This window comes from Dermochelys coriacea, chromosome 2 (genome assembly GCF_009764565.3).
Source record: "Dermochelys coriacea isolate rDerCor1 chromosome 2, rDerCor1.pri.v4, whole genome shotgun sequence".
Classification (NCBI taxonomy): Eukaryota; Metazoa; Chordata; order Testudines; family Dermochelyidae; genus Dermochelys; species Dermochelys coriacea.
Genome location: NC_050069.1, coordinates 66,389,294 through 66,406,972, shown reverse-complemented (window position 1 = coordinate 66,406,972; position 17,679 = coordinate 66,389,294). Strand labels below are relative to the sequence as shown.

Here is a 17,679-nt window from a genome sequence, read left to right as displayed (position 1 = left end):
ATCTTACGCCATCTTTTTTTGTGTACTGAAATTAGTGAATTATACTAGGGATTATTAACAAGAATTGTGCTGTCAAAGTTTTCTTGATTTAGTGAGTATACTTGGCCTTTAATTTATATAAGGCTTGAAAGAATGTATTACACAATTATATGCAAAAATTTCATTACTTCCTTTCAAAATTTTTTTTCAAATTTTTCAAATATTCCTATCATATTTTGAAAATAATTCCTGAAATATTTGAAAATTATCTTGCTTGTTTTCCCCTTATCTTGAAGTATTTTTAGACAAACCTTCTCCTTCCCTTTTTGTTTTGAACTTCTGTAGGGGGTAAGGTATGGTCATATGACCAAACAAGGCAATTTAAGATCAGACTAAATCACACTGAAACTGTAGTGTTTTTACCCTAAAATATGTAAGTATGTTGTGTTTAAATATAGTTAAATATACTTAAACTTAGAAGTAGTGTTATGTTTTCAATGCTGCACCACTTAACATCCCAAATTTGTAGTGGTAATAGATGGCTAGAAATTCTAGTGGTTCTGGTTTCTTTCTAGACTGGGAAGAAAAGACCATGCCTGATTTCCTATTTTGTCATAACTGTCCATTTAAAACTGGCAGAGTCGCATGTTAGGACCATAGCTTGGACATTCTGTACTGGGAAGCCCTCAATGTATTTGCATCATAGCAGTATTCTGCATATGGTGCTACTATTGTAGCTTTGTATCAAAGATTCCATGAATTTGAATGACGTAGGATATTGTTTCCAAATGTGTGGCACTGACTGAACTACTAGCTGGTCATTCTCGCATCAGCTGCTTGACAGCAAGAAGCTGCCAGATATTCTGAAAACTCTTGTGCCCTCAGTTACCTCTGTAAAAGCAAGTTCTGTGCCAAGGTAATTGATGTAATAAAGAACAATCTGACTCCTGCCTAATATTACATGAAAACAAGTTTTTTTTATGCAAGAAATCTAAGAGAGTTATGTATATAGCCTAGCCTTAGTATTTTGCAATGAACCATTTAGTATACATATTTTTACTTTTGCAAGGTGTCTGAGGGAAGGGAGATAGGATTCTTTCTCAGTGAAGATTAACATGAGATTTCAGTGTGTTAAGACAATTGACTGATTTGCCACTCAGGTATCCTATTTAAAAATAAAAGAATGGCTCTTTTTAGTGAAGAACTAATTGCACTGAAATGTATAAAAAAATAATTTTTGCTCTGAGTACTTAAACTGTAGACACTGAAGCTGTCTATACTGCCACTTTCAGTGCTAAAATGTTAGTCATTCAGGGGTGTGAAAAAACACCCTCTGGAACGACACAAATTTTAGCGCTGAAAAGCTTCTGGCGAGAAAGGTACCACCACTTGTTCAGGGTGTTTTTTAATTGCCGGGAGAGCTCTCCCGCAGCGATAAAGCGTGGCTACACTGCCCATGTCACAGTGCTGCTCCGGTCGTGCTGTAACGTGGGCAGTGTAGATATAGCCTTAGGGTATGACTACATCATAGACCTTAAAGCGGCACAGCTGCAACTGTCCCACTATAAGGTCTCCCATATAGCTGCTGCATGCCCATAGGAGAGAACTCTACTGCCGGCATAATTAAAGCACTCCCAATGAGTGGTGATAGCTATGTCAGCAGGAGAGCGTCTCCTGCCAACATAGTGCTGTCCACACTGGCACTTTTGGCGATCAGGGATATGTGTTTTTTCACACCCCTCCGACTGACAAAAATTTTGCCAACAAAAGTGCTAGTGTAGACTTAGCCTAAGCCTCGCTCCAGGATTTTCACTGCACTGTAGCATTGGCCACATAGTGAGTTTGTGTGGCACGCCAGTGCACCTCTACAAGTAAAGAAAAACCCGCAGCTGACCCATGCCTGCTGACTCGGGTTTGCAGGACTCCAGCTGTGGGGCTGTTTCATTGCTGTGTAGGCTGGAGCCCAGGCTCTAGGACTGTGTGGGGTGGGTGGGTGCCAGAGCCTGAACATCTCCACAGCAATGAAACAGTCCTATAGCCTGAGTTGGCTGGCATGGATCAGCTATGGGTTTTTCTTTGCATTGTAGACATACTCAATTACTCAGAGTGTAGGTGAACCTTAAGTTTCAGTGCAAGTCGATGAGACTCAGACTCCTAAGTGTCTAAGTCACTTTTGAAAAGGGGACTTAAGCTTCTAAGTCAGTTAGGCCTTAAAATACTAAGTGGAGCCTATTGAGGCATATGGGGTTGCTAAGCAATAAACCTATTTTGAAGGTGGAGGAAATAACCAACAGTGATACCTTTAGGCAATGTAAACAAGACTGCATGCATAGGCTCTTACAGACAGAGTTTTCTCCAGGAATTGAAATTAGTGGGGGTGTTAGAATTTATAGGAGGGGGATTGGAAAATGACTAAATTGGCAGCAGTGCACCATTCATGGGCTTGTAGAGAAATCCCTGAGGACCAGAAGGATTAACAGTAATGCCAGGTTAAGGGGAATTATAGAAGACATTGGTCACCTGTGGTTTAGTGAAGACAACAAAAGGTTTCTGTTAACACTACTTCCATTTTCCCATGCTTCTAAACCTGTGAAACATCTGCTTTTTGGGCAGAATTTTCCTATGCTTAGTCTCTTGGAAAGTCTCAAAATCCTTTCTGCTGTTTTTGAGTTGTAGGAGAGAGAAGAAAATTTACTACTTTCTGAAATTATGCTTTTAAATACTTTTTTGTGGTACAAATGGTTGATGTTTGAAACAGAACATAGTCCTCATTAAGATTAGCACATTTCCTTAATGTGAGAATATCACTTCCAAGCATACGCAGTGGATATCTGAATTTTATAAAATCCTAAAGAAATTCCACCCTCTTTGATGTTAAAAAGCATCTTCTTTCTGACTGGCTCAAGCAGAAACAAGTTGATGCTTGGACATTTTGTAACAGGAAGACTGCCTGTGCTAGAAAATTTTAGCTTGTTTGACATGGAGTGTTTTTGTCCACACCTCGCCAGCCCCACAACTCACTCAGCTATTGTTGAAAACTACTATCCTGTTGGTGTAGAAAGGTTCAGTGTTCAACATCTGTTGTAAATTCCTTAGTTGACCATTTTCTCTCAACGAGGGTGCTGAGCTATTTGGAATCTGTTCAGTGTAGTGTAGTCACCACTCCCATCTATCCCTACCTGGGCTAAAATTCAGGGATCTCTTTTATGGGAATACTAGGTAGCACAATCTGTGTCTAGGCTAGGAGTTAGCACTCCAGGAAGAATAATCTGTGTTCAGTGACCTAAATAAATAACCCCATTTTATATTACAGTGGAGTTCTTTTCTTCTCTATCATGAGGGGGATAGACTGGAGGGGAAAAGATTTTAAATACCCATTGGGGATTGGGAGAAGATGGAGAAAGCTGTTTGACACCAATTCAAATATGACAATTTTTAAAATTTTTGAACCCCTACTAGCCAGATGGAGCTCTGAGACAAAATCTAGGGACATCTTTGTGGTGGCTTGGGCTAGCCTTCTCATTATGTCATTGCCTTGGGAGAGTGACACTTTCAAATCAATCTCATTCATAGACTGAATAAGTTATTTTTCAAATAGTTCATTAATACTGTGTACCGGCTGCACAGTTAAAACCCAATCATGTATTGTTGACTTTGTTGCTCTTGGAAGCTTAAATTCTCATTTTCATTGGACATATTTTTTCTGCTTGTGTTAATGCATATACTGTAGTACAGAGTTGTAAAATGTATATACCCTGCAACATTTAGGATATACAGTTCAACCAATTTAAAGGATAATCTGCCACCAAGAAAAACAAATCTTTTTATTCTCTAAGATGTATAAAGACTGGCTGAATGGTGTAATAATAATGGCTCTTTTCAATTAGAAATTCAGCTCTGGAGAACAAGTAAGATTCTGATGTCACAAATAACAGTTAAAATCTGAGAGGAGAGAATTTTGTAGTAGGACTGCATAAAGATTTTTGTTTGCAATGATTTAATTCAAATGCCAGACAAACAGTTAAGATGTTTGTGAATGTTCAGCCTGAGTCTTAACGGCTACACCATAATTTTACAGCTCTGCAGGCAGAGTCTCCTGACTCGGGTTGAACTGCAGTGTCCGCATACTGTCAGCAAATCTGTTCCTTTAACTGAGGGCTTCAAAAGCTCTCACCTCCATTTCCATGGTACTCCAGAAAAACAGAGATGAGTATATATTGCTAATATTTCTGTAATGGGTGGGGGGGGAAGGAAAAACCTTTTCTCTCCCCCAGCAGAAAAATAAATAAAAGATCAGGCCTTATTTATATGTGAAAGTTTTTTTTAAAAAAATGCATAGATTAATTTTATTTTCCTTTGGAGGCTACCTTAACATTGTTTTTGGATTTTTAATTTCCATTACTTTAGCTATGCAATCTTAACATTGCATTAATATGGTTTTATTTCTTAAATGCAAACAACCCTGTTAGCCTGATCGTCAAAGGTGCTCAAAGCATCCCTTTATTAAAGACCATAAATCTCTCTCATGCCCAAACTTATTTATACCTTCTCAAGAGAAAGATGGGCTAGCCTGTTTGTCTGTTCTATGGAAACAGAACTCTCAATTTTAAGACATTTTGGAAATTAATGTAGTGATGAGGATGCAGTACACACAAACACTGAACTTTTTATAATGCCGAGAACTTTTCACACCACTTCCATAGTCCTTACTACTACTTTTTTTAATAGCCAAGTCGAATGCTTAAATGTTAATCTTCGCCAACAAGCTACTGTTTGTTGAATACACTTTGTACTGATCATTAGGCACTGTTAAAGGCATAACATTTTAGTAGAGCAAGTTGTTTGCTCTACTGAGCTGATGAACTTGCTCACTTAAGCTCTTTGCTCTACCAAATATGGGATCTTCAGAATCTGTTTCATATTTGAAACTGTTTTATTTGAAATTAAGACCTAAACACAACTAAGATTACATGTATTTTTATTTATTTATTTTATTTATTTATTTATTTATCTATTTATTTTTGGTAAGACACCCTACTTAGGAAATGACAATTTCAAAGTTAATGTATGCGTTTTGATTTGATTTTTCTCCGGCTGATCATCATAATTATACATTGTAATAGCTTTTTTGGTAACTACACACTTTGTATATTGTTCCTTAAACTCCTGAGATATGAATATTTCATAGAAGATCTATCTTCCTGACAGAAGTACAGATATCTGGGATAACCAAATTTCTTGATTGTGGTTTTCTAAGTTATCCTTTTTTTTTTTTTTTTAAAAAGAGGGTAAGGACATTTAAATTATTGCTTCCCATTTAAATGGCCACAATCCACTTATATTTGATACCAAATTTAAATATAAAACCCCCTTAAATAGGGCTAGAAGAAATGTTCCTGAAATTGAAACTAATGCACACATTTGTCTCTAAACAAATATTTTCATTCATTCTTTGAATCCCAAGCATTGGAGCACTAACAACCTGAAAGAGAGAAACTCTTTTCATTGTGCAAGATGAGAAATGCAGAACATAAGCAAAAAGCATAAATAGTAACAAGTAAATTGTAAAAAGAAAAGGAGTACTTGTGGCACCTTAGAGACTAACAAATTTATTTGAGCATAAGCTTTCGTGAGCTACAGCTCAGCTTATGCTCAAATAAAATTTAATCTCTAAGGTGCCACAAGTACTCCTTTTCTTTTTGCGAATACAGACTAACACGGCTGCTACTCTGAAGTAAATTGTATTTTCACTTCTAGTAATCAAAGATGTCAGTAATGTAGCCAAAGAAACAAGTTTCTGTACACTGCATCTTAAGTTTATTGGTTAGAAGTACTACATACCTGAAAATCCACAGTGGTCCTAGCCTCTAGCTTCTGTCAGAAAGCCTGTAGTCTAAGTAAGTGTAACTTAGTTCAACTACAGCAGGGGTGGGCAAACTTTTTGGCCCGAGGGCCACATCTGGGTGGGGAATTGTAGGGCTGGGGCAGGCGGTTGGGGTGTCGGAGGGAGTGTGTGTGGGGGGGGGGGGGTGCGGTGTGCAAGAAGGGGCCCAGGGCAAGGGGTTGGGGCAGAGGCAGGGTGAGAGGTGTACAGGGGGGGCTCAGGGAAGGGGGTTGGGGTCCAGGAGGGGATGCACAGTGCGGGAGGGGGATCAGTGCAGGAGGGGGCTCAGGGCAGGGGTTTGGGGTGCAGCAGGGTTGTGGGGTGTGGCAAGAGGTTGTGGTGCAGGCAGGAGGCTTAGGGCAGGGAGTTGGGGGCAGGGTACAGGAATGGTGCAGCGGGGGCTCAGAGCAGGGGTTCATGGTGCGGCAGGGGGCTTAGGGCAGGGGGTTAGGGTGCAGGTGGGGTTCGGGCTCTGTCCCGGTGCTGCTTACCTGGAGTGGCTCCAGGGTGGCAGCGACGCACACCAGGGCCAGAGCAGGCTTCCTGCCTGCCGGCCCCGGCCTCGTGCCGCTCCGCTTTGGGAAGCGGCCGGCACCATGTCCCTGCGGCCCCTGGGGGAGGAGGGGCAAAGGGCTCCACGCACTGCCCTTGCCTGTGGGTACCTCCCCCGAAGCTTCCCGGCCAATGGGTACTTGCAGGCCAGGGCAGTGCACAGAGCCCTCTTCCCCTGCTCCCCCAGGGGCGCAGGGATGTGGTGCCGCCCACTTCCGGGAGCGGCACGGGGTCTGCGAGGCCACAGGGGTGGTAATCCTGAGGGCCGGATCCAAAGCCCTGAGGGACCAGATCCGGCCCGCGGGCCGTAGTTTGCCCACCCCTGAACTACAGACTACCAGCTCTTCAGTGCAGCCTTTCCAGTCTTTCTGCAGAAATTGGGGTCAAATGGGCAGAAATAAAGTGAATTGTTAAACAAAACCTATTACCTTATTTTCATCAGTTTCCATGGAAATACTAGCAGGCACTGACCACCACCATCTGAAATTGACTCTGCTACTAGTGGCTCCCACTGGAGTTTCCTTGGAAGCCTGTCAGCACATGGAAAATAAACTAAACATTCAAATATAACAGTTTAATCTTTCATGCATTTGAACCTAGTTTCTGGAGAAACTGGATTGGAAAGGCCATAACACTTTTTTTTTGTTTACATTTCTCCAGTCATGGCCTCTATTTTCATTTAACCTCAAATTGACATTTCTGTGAAAGGTACAAAATAGTCATTAGCAGAGTGAGAATCGTTACTTGTAGATTTCAGTTACTGAATCCCAAAGCCTATTCATTGGCAGCAAGGGACTTTTTTTATTTTATTTTATTTTTTTTTTCTCCCACTTTTTTTTTTAAGGCATAATTGTTTATAAGGTGTATCAGTGAACAAATTTTGACTTGTATATTATGCTACATAATTAAACAGTTAGGTGATTGGGCAACTTGAGCCAGATTCTGTGGTTTGCCCAAGCAGTGTTCCATGCAAGAGAAGATGCGGGGTAGGAAGCTATTGTGACTGTAAGTCACCTTTTAGACTCCCCTGGAATTCCAGGAGCTAGTCAACAACTTGGCAAAGAGGCTTTTCTGATGGCTGGAGGCTGACTATGTAGAGGGGTACCCTAGCTGCTATATGTATTACATCCACTGCCAGGTGGAGTGGTAATGTAGGAGCTGCTGAAGTGGCCCTAAGACACTGGAGGGATTCCTCTATGCCAGTGGTTCTCAACCTATTTACCATTGTGGGCCACACCCACACCATATATATTCTACCTGTATGGCCCTGAGGATGTCACATGGGCTGCAGCTGTGTGCTGATTGGGCTGTAAGTGGGCCGTGGGTTAAGAACCACTGCTCTATGCAAAGAAAGTTCACAGTAACAGTTTAGCCTAGATTATGGCAGCTTTGTGCCATAAGATTGCATGAGTGAAACCGGCCTTACCATTGATATGTTTGATTTTTCTGACTTGAAGTTTAGTGTTAATACTTAAATATTTAAACACCTCTAAAATTACGTCCTTTGTAACTGATATTTTAATGAGTTTATACTTCTAAGGATATTTGAGACAAGAAATTTATCTTAAATGATCTAGACCTTATTGGTTTTAAAGGTGGTGGTCAATGGATATTTTTTAAAAACAGGAAGGGGAGCTTGTATTTCTTTCTGTATAGAGCTCTCTGGAAAGTGGTTAAATAAACGAACAGCCAAAAATCTATTGATATTTTTCCCCTTTGAAATATCTCTCTTGGTTTTGCTGGAGGATACAGAATGTATCATGTTAGCTCACACCTCTAATTGAAGGAATGGTGGTTGAAACTTCAAAAAGATGGCCTTTCTCCAAGATGTTGGCTAGTACATTACATAGGTATTAAAAACAAAGTTTTAAACAATAACTCTTTTGATAACTCAGAAATAAGTGTTTTCAAACAGAATTGTACTGAAATAATAGTTTACAATGTGAGTTACAGTGGAGTTAATTATTTAGTTCCAATTGCCATGTGGACAAGCCCTTACCATGTTGAGATGTCCTACAGCCATAGATCACAGAATCTGATTTTCTAATATAAAAAAATAGTTTTAAATTAGATTTTGTTTAGGTCCTCTTTTTTTTTTTCATAGATTCATAGATACTAAGGTCAGAAGGGACCATTCTGATCATCTAGTCCGACCTCCTGCACAGCGCAGGCCACAGAATCTCACCCACCCACTCCCATGAAAAACCTCACCCATGTCTGAGCTATTGAAGTCCTTAAATCATGGTTCAAATACTTCAAGGAGCAGAGAAGCCTCCCTCAAGTCAACCATGCCCCATACTACAGAGGAAGGCGAAAAACCTCCAGGGCCTCTCCAATCTGCCCTGGAGGAAAATTCCTTCCCGACCCCAAATATGGCAATCAGCTAAACCCTGAGCATATGGGCAAGATTCACCAGCCAGATACCCAGGAAAGAATTTTCTATAGTAACTCAGATCCCATTCATCTAATATCCCATCTCAGGGGATTTGGCCTATTTACCCTGAATATTTAAAGATCAATTACTTACCAAAATCCCATTATCCCATCATACCATCTCCTCCATAAACTTATCGAGTAGAATCTTAAAACCAGATAGATCTTTTGCCCCCACTGCTTCCCTTGGAAGGCTATTCCAAAACTTCACTCCTCTGATGGTTAAAAACCTTTGTCTGATTTCAAGTCTAAACTTCCTGGTGGCCAGTTTATACCCATTTGTTCTTGTGTCCACATTGGTGCTGAGCTGAAATAATTCCTCTCCCTCTCCTGTATTTATCCCTCTGATATATTTATAGAGAGCAATCATATCTCCCCTCAACCTTCTTTTAGTTAGGCTAAACAAGCCAAGCTCCTTAAGTCTCCTTTCATAAGACAAGTTTTCCATTCCTCGGATCATCCTAGTAGCCCTTCTCTGTACCTGCTCCAGTTTGAATTCATCCTTTTTAAACATGGGAGACCAGAATTGCACACAGTATTCTAGGTGAGGTCTCACCAGTGCCTTGTATAACGGTACTAAAACCTCCTTATCCCTACTAGAAATGCCTCTCCTGATGCATCCCAAAACCGCATTAGCTTTTTTCACAGTCATATCACATTGGCAGCTCATAGTCCATCCTATGATCAACCAATACTCCAAGGTCCTTCTCCTCTTCCGTTATTTCTAATTGATGCGTCCCCAACTTATAGCTAAAATTCTTGTTATTAATCCCTAAATGCATAACCTTACACTTCTCACTATTAAATTTCATCCTATTACTATTACTCCAGTTTACAAGGTCATCCAGATCCTCCTGTATAATATCCCGATCCTTCTCCGAATTGGCAATACCTCCCAGCTTTGTATCATCTGCAAACTTTATTAGCACACTCCCACTTTTTGTGCCAAGGTCAGTAATAAAAAGATTAAATAAGATTGGTCCCAAAACCGATCCCTGAGGAACTCCACTGGTAACCTCCCTCCAACCTGACAGTTCGCCTTTCAGTAGGACCCGTTGCAGTCTCCCCTTTAACCAATTCCTTATCCACCTTTTGATGTTCATATTGATCCCCATCTTCTCCAATTTAACTAATAATTCCCCATGTGGCACGGTATCAAATGCCTTACTGAAATCTAGGTAAATTAGATCCACTGCATTTCCTTTATCTAAAAAATCTGTTACTTTTTCAAAAAAGGAGATTAGGTTGGTTTGGCACGATCTACCTTTTGTAAAACCATGTTGTATTTTGTCCCATTTACCATTGACTTCAATGTCCTTAACTAATTTCTCCTTCAAAATTTTTTCCAGGACCTTGCATACTACAGATATCAAACTAACTTTTTAATAAACACAAGAACATAATCCCACTTGCAAATGACTTTTAAGAAAATGTCATTCACTCTATCCTAAACTTAGTTTAGTCTTGTGTGGAAAAAGCTAGAACTTTCTTGGAACTATTCCGTTTGGAAAGTAACCTGTCACTACAAATGTAAAGTTTTTAACTGAACATCATGTGCTGTCTTAACCGAGAGAGACAAGTTTTTGAACTACAGATTTCTTCTTCAGGTCTGGGCCTGAGGAAGAATTCTGTAGTTCCAAAGTTTCTCTTTCACCAAGGGAAGTTGGTTCAATAAAAGATATTATGATACACACCTTGTGTTTCTCATATCCAGGGACCAACACGGCTACAACAATACTGCAAACAGTAATAATTTCCTGACATAAGTATTTAAATGAATAAAATACTATAGCTATGACCAGTTCTTTGTAGTTGGAGTTTTGTTTTCAGGAGGAATACCACCTTTATACAAAGCAGATTGTGTCTTCCTCTGAAGCATTTTAGTATGTAGTCACAAATGGGTATTATGTCATTAGTAATGAGTTTGCCTGAAGGTGAATAGTGAACTCCAGTGATTGAACTTCTTCTATTCACAGACAAATTCTGGCATGGATTTGATCTGCAGTAGGTTTGGAGCCATGGGTATTAGTTTGAACATGGCATTTAGAAATCTGCCCTCTTGCAGAAAGAAAACTTTTCATTTTCATTTCAGTTTTGAAGCTAATAACTGCATAGTTTTGCTATGAGAGAAACAATATTGTATAGTTCAATTTTTAATTTAGCAAATTAGCCATTTGTGACCTATATCACGTGTTGTGCATGTGTGCAAAATAACCTTAATTTTTATATAAATGTACAGTTGTACATTTTTAAGTTTTTAAGAGTCGCTACTGGTGTTTGCACAATCCTGTTGTCCATTTAACTAACTTTAGCTTATCATAGCCCTTGATGCTGCTGCCTGCTCATCTGATTACACTGCTCAGGGGAATAAGGTTAAGGACATGCTGTTGGTAACTAGAGCATTTTCAGGGCTTTAGTTCAGCAGATGGGCTGCTTGGCTATATTCATACATCTGCCTGCCTGCTGTGGCAGCTGCTGCTGCTGCATGTTGTGTTCTTTTGTTCTGTTCCATCCAAGAATGGAACACTAGGAAGTGTAGTGAATGGATTAATTTAAGGTTAAGGTTAGTGTTTTGCTTGCTCTCTGGCGCCCTATCATAATAAAGCTTCTGATAGAAGCTAATGAGTTTTTCTTAAAGTGAAATAGATTTAAAAAATACACTTCAGAGTCTGAAACAATCTAGTGTCATCTGACACAGTCAGGGTGTTATGATATTGTATGACTATTTTTTATTATTTGTTTCCAATTTTGTTTTTCCTTTTTTTTTTTTTTCTAGGATCGGTAACCAGACTTTGGCTGACACTACGTGGTCCGAAAGAATTAAGGAAATATGGAATGACATGAAGGAGATTAGTTGAGGATTAAAGGCTTTGAGGACAAACACCTCAGTGAGGTGAAGCACAGACTAGCTTTCTACTTGTAGCTCTGAGGAGCTGTGTGCTGAAAAAAGATGGCAGATCCAGGAATGATGAGTCTGTTTGGAGAAGATGGGAATATTTTCAGTGAAGGGCTGGAAAGTCTTGGAGAATGTGGATATCCTGAAAATACAGTAAATCCTATGGGGCAGCAAATGCCCATTGATCAAGGATTCCCCTCCTTACAGTCTTCTCTTCATCATCCTCCCACCAGTCAAAACCAAGCAAAGTTGACCCACTTTGATCACTATAATCAATATGAACAGCAAAAAATACATCTGATGGATCAGCCTAACAGAATGATGAGTAATGCTCCTGGGAATGGTATAGCATCTCCTCACTCACAGTATCACAACCCTCCAGTTCCTCAGGTTCCTCATGGCAGTGGCACTGGTGGTCAGATGGGAGTCTATCCTAATATGCAGAATGAAAGGCACGGGCAACCCTTTGTAGACAGTGGCTCCATGTGGGGACCACGGGCTGTTCAGGTGCCCGACCAAATAAGAGCACCATACCAGCAGCAGCAGCAACCGGCGCAGCCACCACAGACACCGTCAGGACCCCCTGGGCAGGGCCATTCTCAGCACATGCAGCAGATGGGAAACTACATGGCTCGTGGTGATTTTTCAATGCAACAGCATGGTCAACCACAACCGCAGAGGATGAATCAGTTTTCTCAAGGTCAAGAAGGCCTTAATCAGGGAAATCCTTTCATTGCCACCTCAGGACCTGGCCACTTGTCTCATGTGCCCCAACAGAATCCCAGCATGACACCTTCTTTGCGACACTCAGTCCAACAATTTCACCACCATCCCCCCACTGCGCTCCATGGAGAATCAGTAGCCCACAGTCCCAGATTCTCCCCTAATCCTCCACAGCAGGGTGCTGTTAGGCCACAAACACTTAATTTTAGTTCTCGGAGCCAGACAGTACCCTCACCTACTATAAACAACTCAGGGCAGTATTCTCGATATCCTTACAGTAACCTAAATCAGGGATTAGTTAACAATACAGGGATAAATCAGAATTTAGGCCTTACAAATAACACTCCAATGAATCAATCTGTACCAAGATACACAAATGCTGTAGGATTTCCATCAAACAGCAGTCAAGGACTAATGCACCAGCAGCCCATTCACCCTAGTGGCTCACTCAACCAAATGAACACACAAACTATGCACCCTTCACAGCCTCAGGGAACTTATGCCTCTCCACCTCCCATGTCACCTATGAAAGCAATGAGTAATCCAGCAGGTACCCCTCCTCCACAGGTTAGGCCTGGTAGTGCTGGAATACCAATGGAAGTTGGTAGTTATCCAAATATACCCCATCCTCAACCGTCACACCAGCCCCCTGGTGCCATGGGAATTGGACAGAGGAATATGGGCCCCCGAAACATGCAACAGTCTCGTTCATTTATGGGTATGTCTTCAACTCCACGGGAGATGGGTGGGCACATGAGACCAAATGGTTGTCCAGGTGTTGGCCTTTCAGATCCACAAGCAATACAAGAACGACTGATATCTGGCCAACAGCATCCCAGCCAACAGCAGTCTTTTCAACAGCAAATGCCAACTTGTCCTCCCATGCCACCTCATCCAGGGATACATCATCAGTCTTCACCACCGCCACCACATCCCCACCACCAGCCTTGGGCACAGCTTCACCAGTCACCACAGAATACACCACAAAAAGTGCCTGTCCTTCAGGTAAGTTACATCCAGCTGAGAGAGAATGTTTTTGATTTATATACCAGACCCTGGGATACAGGTTTACTGCTCTGAAACCATTGTTCTGCCTTGATTATTATGTGTACTGGTGGTTGTCTTTCCTGTTTTACTTAGTTTTACTGAGTAGCAAGCTATCGGAATGTCATTCTTTGTCTATGGTCTTGTGATGGTTTTTACAGGTTTACACTGTAGTATGTTTAAATGTGAAGCAACATCAAACTTATCTTGAATGCAACAATTATTTTATTATTGTGGTGAATCTTTTGAGAAAAAGCTGAAAGTTTGTGGCTAAATTTTCACAATATCACTAAACCAACACTTAAGCATTTGCAAACTTGCAGAGTGAAACCCGTGTTAATATAGATCTACATCTTGATTAAAGTAAATTTAGGCTTAGGATGCGGATTAGAAATGTTCTAATTTACAATAGAGTTGAAAGTTCTTCAAGGAAAAGTTCCACAATCTTTTCATATGAAACTTTCCAGCACTAAATAATGCACCTGATAATGAGAGGTGGGCAACATGGTTTAGATAAAATAAGAGCAGATGTGAATCTTAGCCTAAAACCAAATCTCTTAAGGCTTGAATGAGTCACACATGTACACACAACTTTGGTTTTACTGAGTCTCTGAACTTCCTGCTTCCACTTAAAATGTCACTGCTGTGACAGTGTTTCCCACTCAGAAGCTGGAAGTACTGGAACTCTTGAGAGCTTTTTCAAGCCTAACTTAGCAGGTTTGACTAAGCATCTGTACTCTTCTTGTTCTTGATCAAATCAGATCTCTAGTCTTTTTCAAGTTTGCCATCACTATATCTCGACTGATATGCTCAATCAGACACAAGCTTTTTGTTGTATGTATAGGTGGCAGACACACCACAGTAGTGTGTGTTCCATTTTTCAATCCATCATATCAGAAATCAATCCCAAGTAGCAGTACCCATAAATATTTGGAGACAATTGTTGGAATGCAGTCATAAGGTCTGATACAATAAGTCTAATAAATCATATGAGCAGTTGTCCCAGCCCTGCATGGAAAGCAGCTGCTCAGCAGCCCCCTTGACTGCTGCCTGCCGGCTGCTTCTGTTAGCTGCTCAGCACAGCATGTGATGGATCTGGGAATCAGATGCATGGGTGGAGAGAGGCAGCTGGTGGGGGGTGGACGAGAGATGATGACTCGGCAGGTGGGAGAGGCTTCTGCGCTTGCTGGACAAAATGAAATCCTGAGGAAATATGGGTCAAGCCATAGGATAGGTGAAGTAATGGGTGGAAATCAAGAGATGGAAGCCATGTGGGAATAAGAGGAGAGGCTTTGTGGGAGCAGGGGTACAAAATGCAGTTGAGAGGGGTGACTTTTTTTTTTTTCAAATCAGCTAGTGGGTTGAAGGAGCCTTGTGCAGGCTGTATGCATTCTAGAGAATTTTGCATGGATTATTTGCATTTTTTCTCCTCACTTTTATAAGGAGACTTTAATTTAATTTAAAGTTCACCAGAATGCCCAGAGAATTATCCATTTGCTAGTTGGCAGAATTGTTCCTGGAAATACATTCATCTTGCCAACAGTATCCTAAGGAAAGGGGAAGACAAAAAGGAGAGCAAAACCAAGTGTTTGTGTTAGAATGGGTAGGGATCTAGAAAAAGAGGAAGACAGGTTGGAGAAAGCGATAGATACAAGGAGGAGAAGGGGTGCTGTAGGACAGAAAGGAGGTGAGAACATCATAAGGTGAAGACAGGGTTACAGATGAAGAAAAAAGGATGAGAACGTCAGAGCAGCAGGGAGGAAAAATCAGGAATCAAAAATGGAAAGCAAAAGTGCAAAAACATTCTTCGAGACAGATGCACGAAGAAATAAGAACTGACGTAGGCTGGGCAAAAAACAGGTGAAATGAAGCTCAGGTGAAGATCTGTCACAAAATGGTAGTGGGGATGGGCCCTAATCCCCAAAAGGCTTTCATTACTTAAATTCCCCGAAATAAATATTACTTATTAAAATATATATATATAGCACTGTAAATTTACACCAGGGTTTCACTCAGTGTTGCATTTGGTAGAGCTTCAATAAAATTTTCAGCAGTCTCACATTTTGCAGCATTAGAGGGTTTGGAAGAAATATTGTCTTTAATGTAGAACGGGGTGGGCAAACTATGGCCTGCAGGCCGCATTCAGCGTGCCACCCGTTTTAATCCGGCCCTTGAACTCCCACTGGGGAGCAGGACCTGGGACTTGTCCCCACTCTGGCGCTCCAGCCGGGATGCAGGGTTGGGGGCCACTTCACGTGGCTCCCGAAAGCAGGGGCATGGCTCCCCTCCAGCTCCTATGCATAGCAGCAGTTAGGGGGCTCCACTTTGCATGCTGCCCCCACACTCAGTGCTGCCCCTGCAGCTCCCATTGGCCGGGAACCGTGGCCAATGGGAGCTGCAGGGGTGGTGCCTGCAGAAGTGGCAGTGTGAAGAGCTGCCTGGCCATGCCTCTGCTTAGGAGCCGGAGAAGGGACATGTTGCTGCTTCCGGGAGCTGCTTGAAGTAAGTGCTGCCTGGAGCCTGCACCCCTAAGCCTCCCCTTGTGCCCCAGCCCTGATCCCTCTCCCACTCTCCGAACCCCTCAGTCCCAGCACAGAGCACCCTCCTACACCCCAAACTCCTCATCCCAAGCCCCACTCCAGAGCCTGCACCCCCCAGCCGGAGCCCTTGCACCCTACCCTCAAGCGTGGAGTCCCCTCCTGCACCCTGAACTCATTTCTGGCCCCACCCCTGAACCCTCACTCCCAACCAAAGCCTTCATCCCCACCCCAGAACCCTCACTCCCAACCAAAGCCTTCATCCCCCCCCCCCCCGCACCCCAAGCCCAATTTTGTTAGTATTCATGGCCCGCCATACAATTTCTATTCCCAGATGTGGCCCTTGTGCCAAAATGTTTGTTCACCCCTGATGTAGAAAGTTCTGTCTACCACTTCAGTGAAAAATCTTTGCAAATGTACTTCTAACACTTATTAATTTTTTAAATGAGTATTGTGGTGAAATATAAAATAAAAACAATTTGTGTGCTAAATAAATAAAAGCTTAGATAGCTCATTAGAGATCCTGAACTCATAGATATAAATGGAAAAAAGTGAATGGTGATAGAGTAATTGACTAAAATATTAGAATGAAACCAGTCTTGATCATAAAGTATAAATCAAGTGTTTTGTGGCTAGAGATGTTACTCCTTCAATGGAAAATCTAGATTCCTCTTGTTTGACCAAATTAAAATAGAAAAACCATTTCCTAATGGGCAATTATGTTAAATGGATTAAATCACACTAAGTAATGCTGCAAGGTTGTGTGATACAGTATGCAACTTGACTTGCTGTGTCTCACCTGCCTAATACTTGATGTAAACACTTCGGTATCCCTTCCCCCATAAAAGCTATACGACTTGAACATGAAGTGCCCATTTTAGTGAACACTTGCCTTTGAAGGTTACAATAGTGTTGAATCCTCACTGCTGTGCTTTTGTAACCTAGAAACCAGTGGTACAGAATTTGTTTGCAGAATGTTCATCAGATGCCTTATGGTCTCTCTGCTTTCTTCATTTGAGTTGGTGAGAGACTGAAATTCATGAAAAGCATGGTTCTTTCAAGTCACTTTGTATTAAATGAGAAGTGTAAGACCATAGGCCAAATTATCACTCACTTGGTATCACAGGTTGGTAGGATAAATCTCATGACTAGAATATCGGTATAGAGGGATATAGGGTGTTCAGTAAGTACAGGAAGGAGGTGTTGCATCATACATCAAGAATATATACACTTGTTTTGAGGTCCAGAAGGAAATGAGGCAGATTAGTTGAAAGTCTCTAGGTAGATATAAAAGGGGTAAGAAAAAAAAATAGGGGTGATGTCATGGCAGGGGTTTACAACAGGCCATCAAATCAGGAAAAGAAGGTGGATGAGGCATTTCTAGAACAAGTTGCAGAAATATCCAAAACACAAGCATTGCTAGTAATATGGGGGACTTTAACTATCCAGACATCTGTTTAGAAAAGAAATATGGCAAAACAAAATTTACAATAAGTTCATGGAATGCATTGGTGACAACTTCTTGTTTCAGAAAGTGAAGGAAGTAACCAGGGGGACAGTCACTTTAGACTTGATTCTAACAGTCAGGAGGAATTAGTAGCACATTTGAAGGTGGAAAACATTTTGCATGA

At 41.4% G+C, this 17,679-nt stretch overlaps 1 protein-coding gene across 3 annotated transcripts in view; it reads left to right on the top strand.

Moving 5' to 3' along the window:
* The window catches only part of CHD7 (chromodomain helicase DNA binding protein 7), a 185,641-nt gene that overhangs the window by 53,705 nt on the left and 114,257 nt on the right, over nt 1-17,679 (top strand). For all 3 annotated transcript variants that reach the window (XM_038390351.2, XM_038390352.2, XM_043507817.1), the window contains one exon: nt 11,625-13,472. In XM_038390351.2, coding sequence (XP_038246279.1) covers nt 11,799-13,472 — 1,674 coding nt within the window. In that variant the 5' untranslated portion in view covers nt 11,625-11,798. The remainder of the gene's footprint in view (nt 1-11,624; nt 13,473-17,679) is intronic.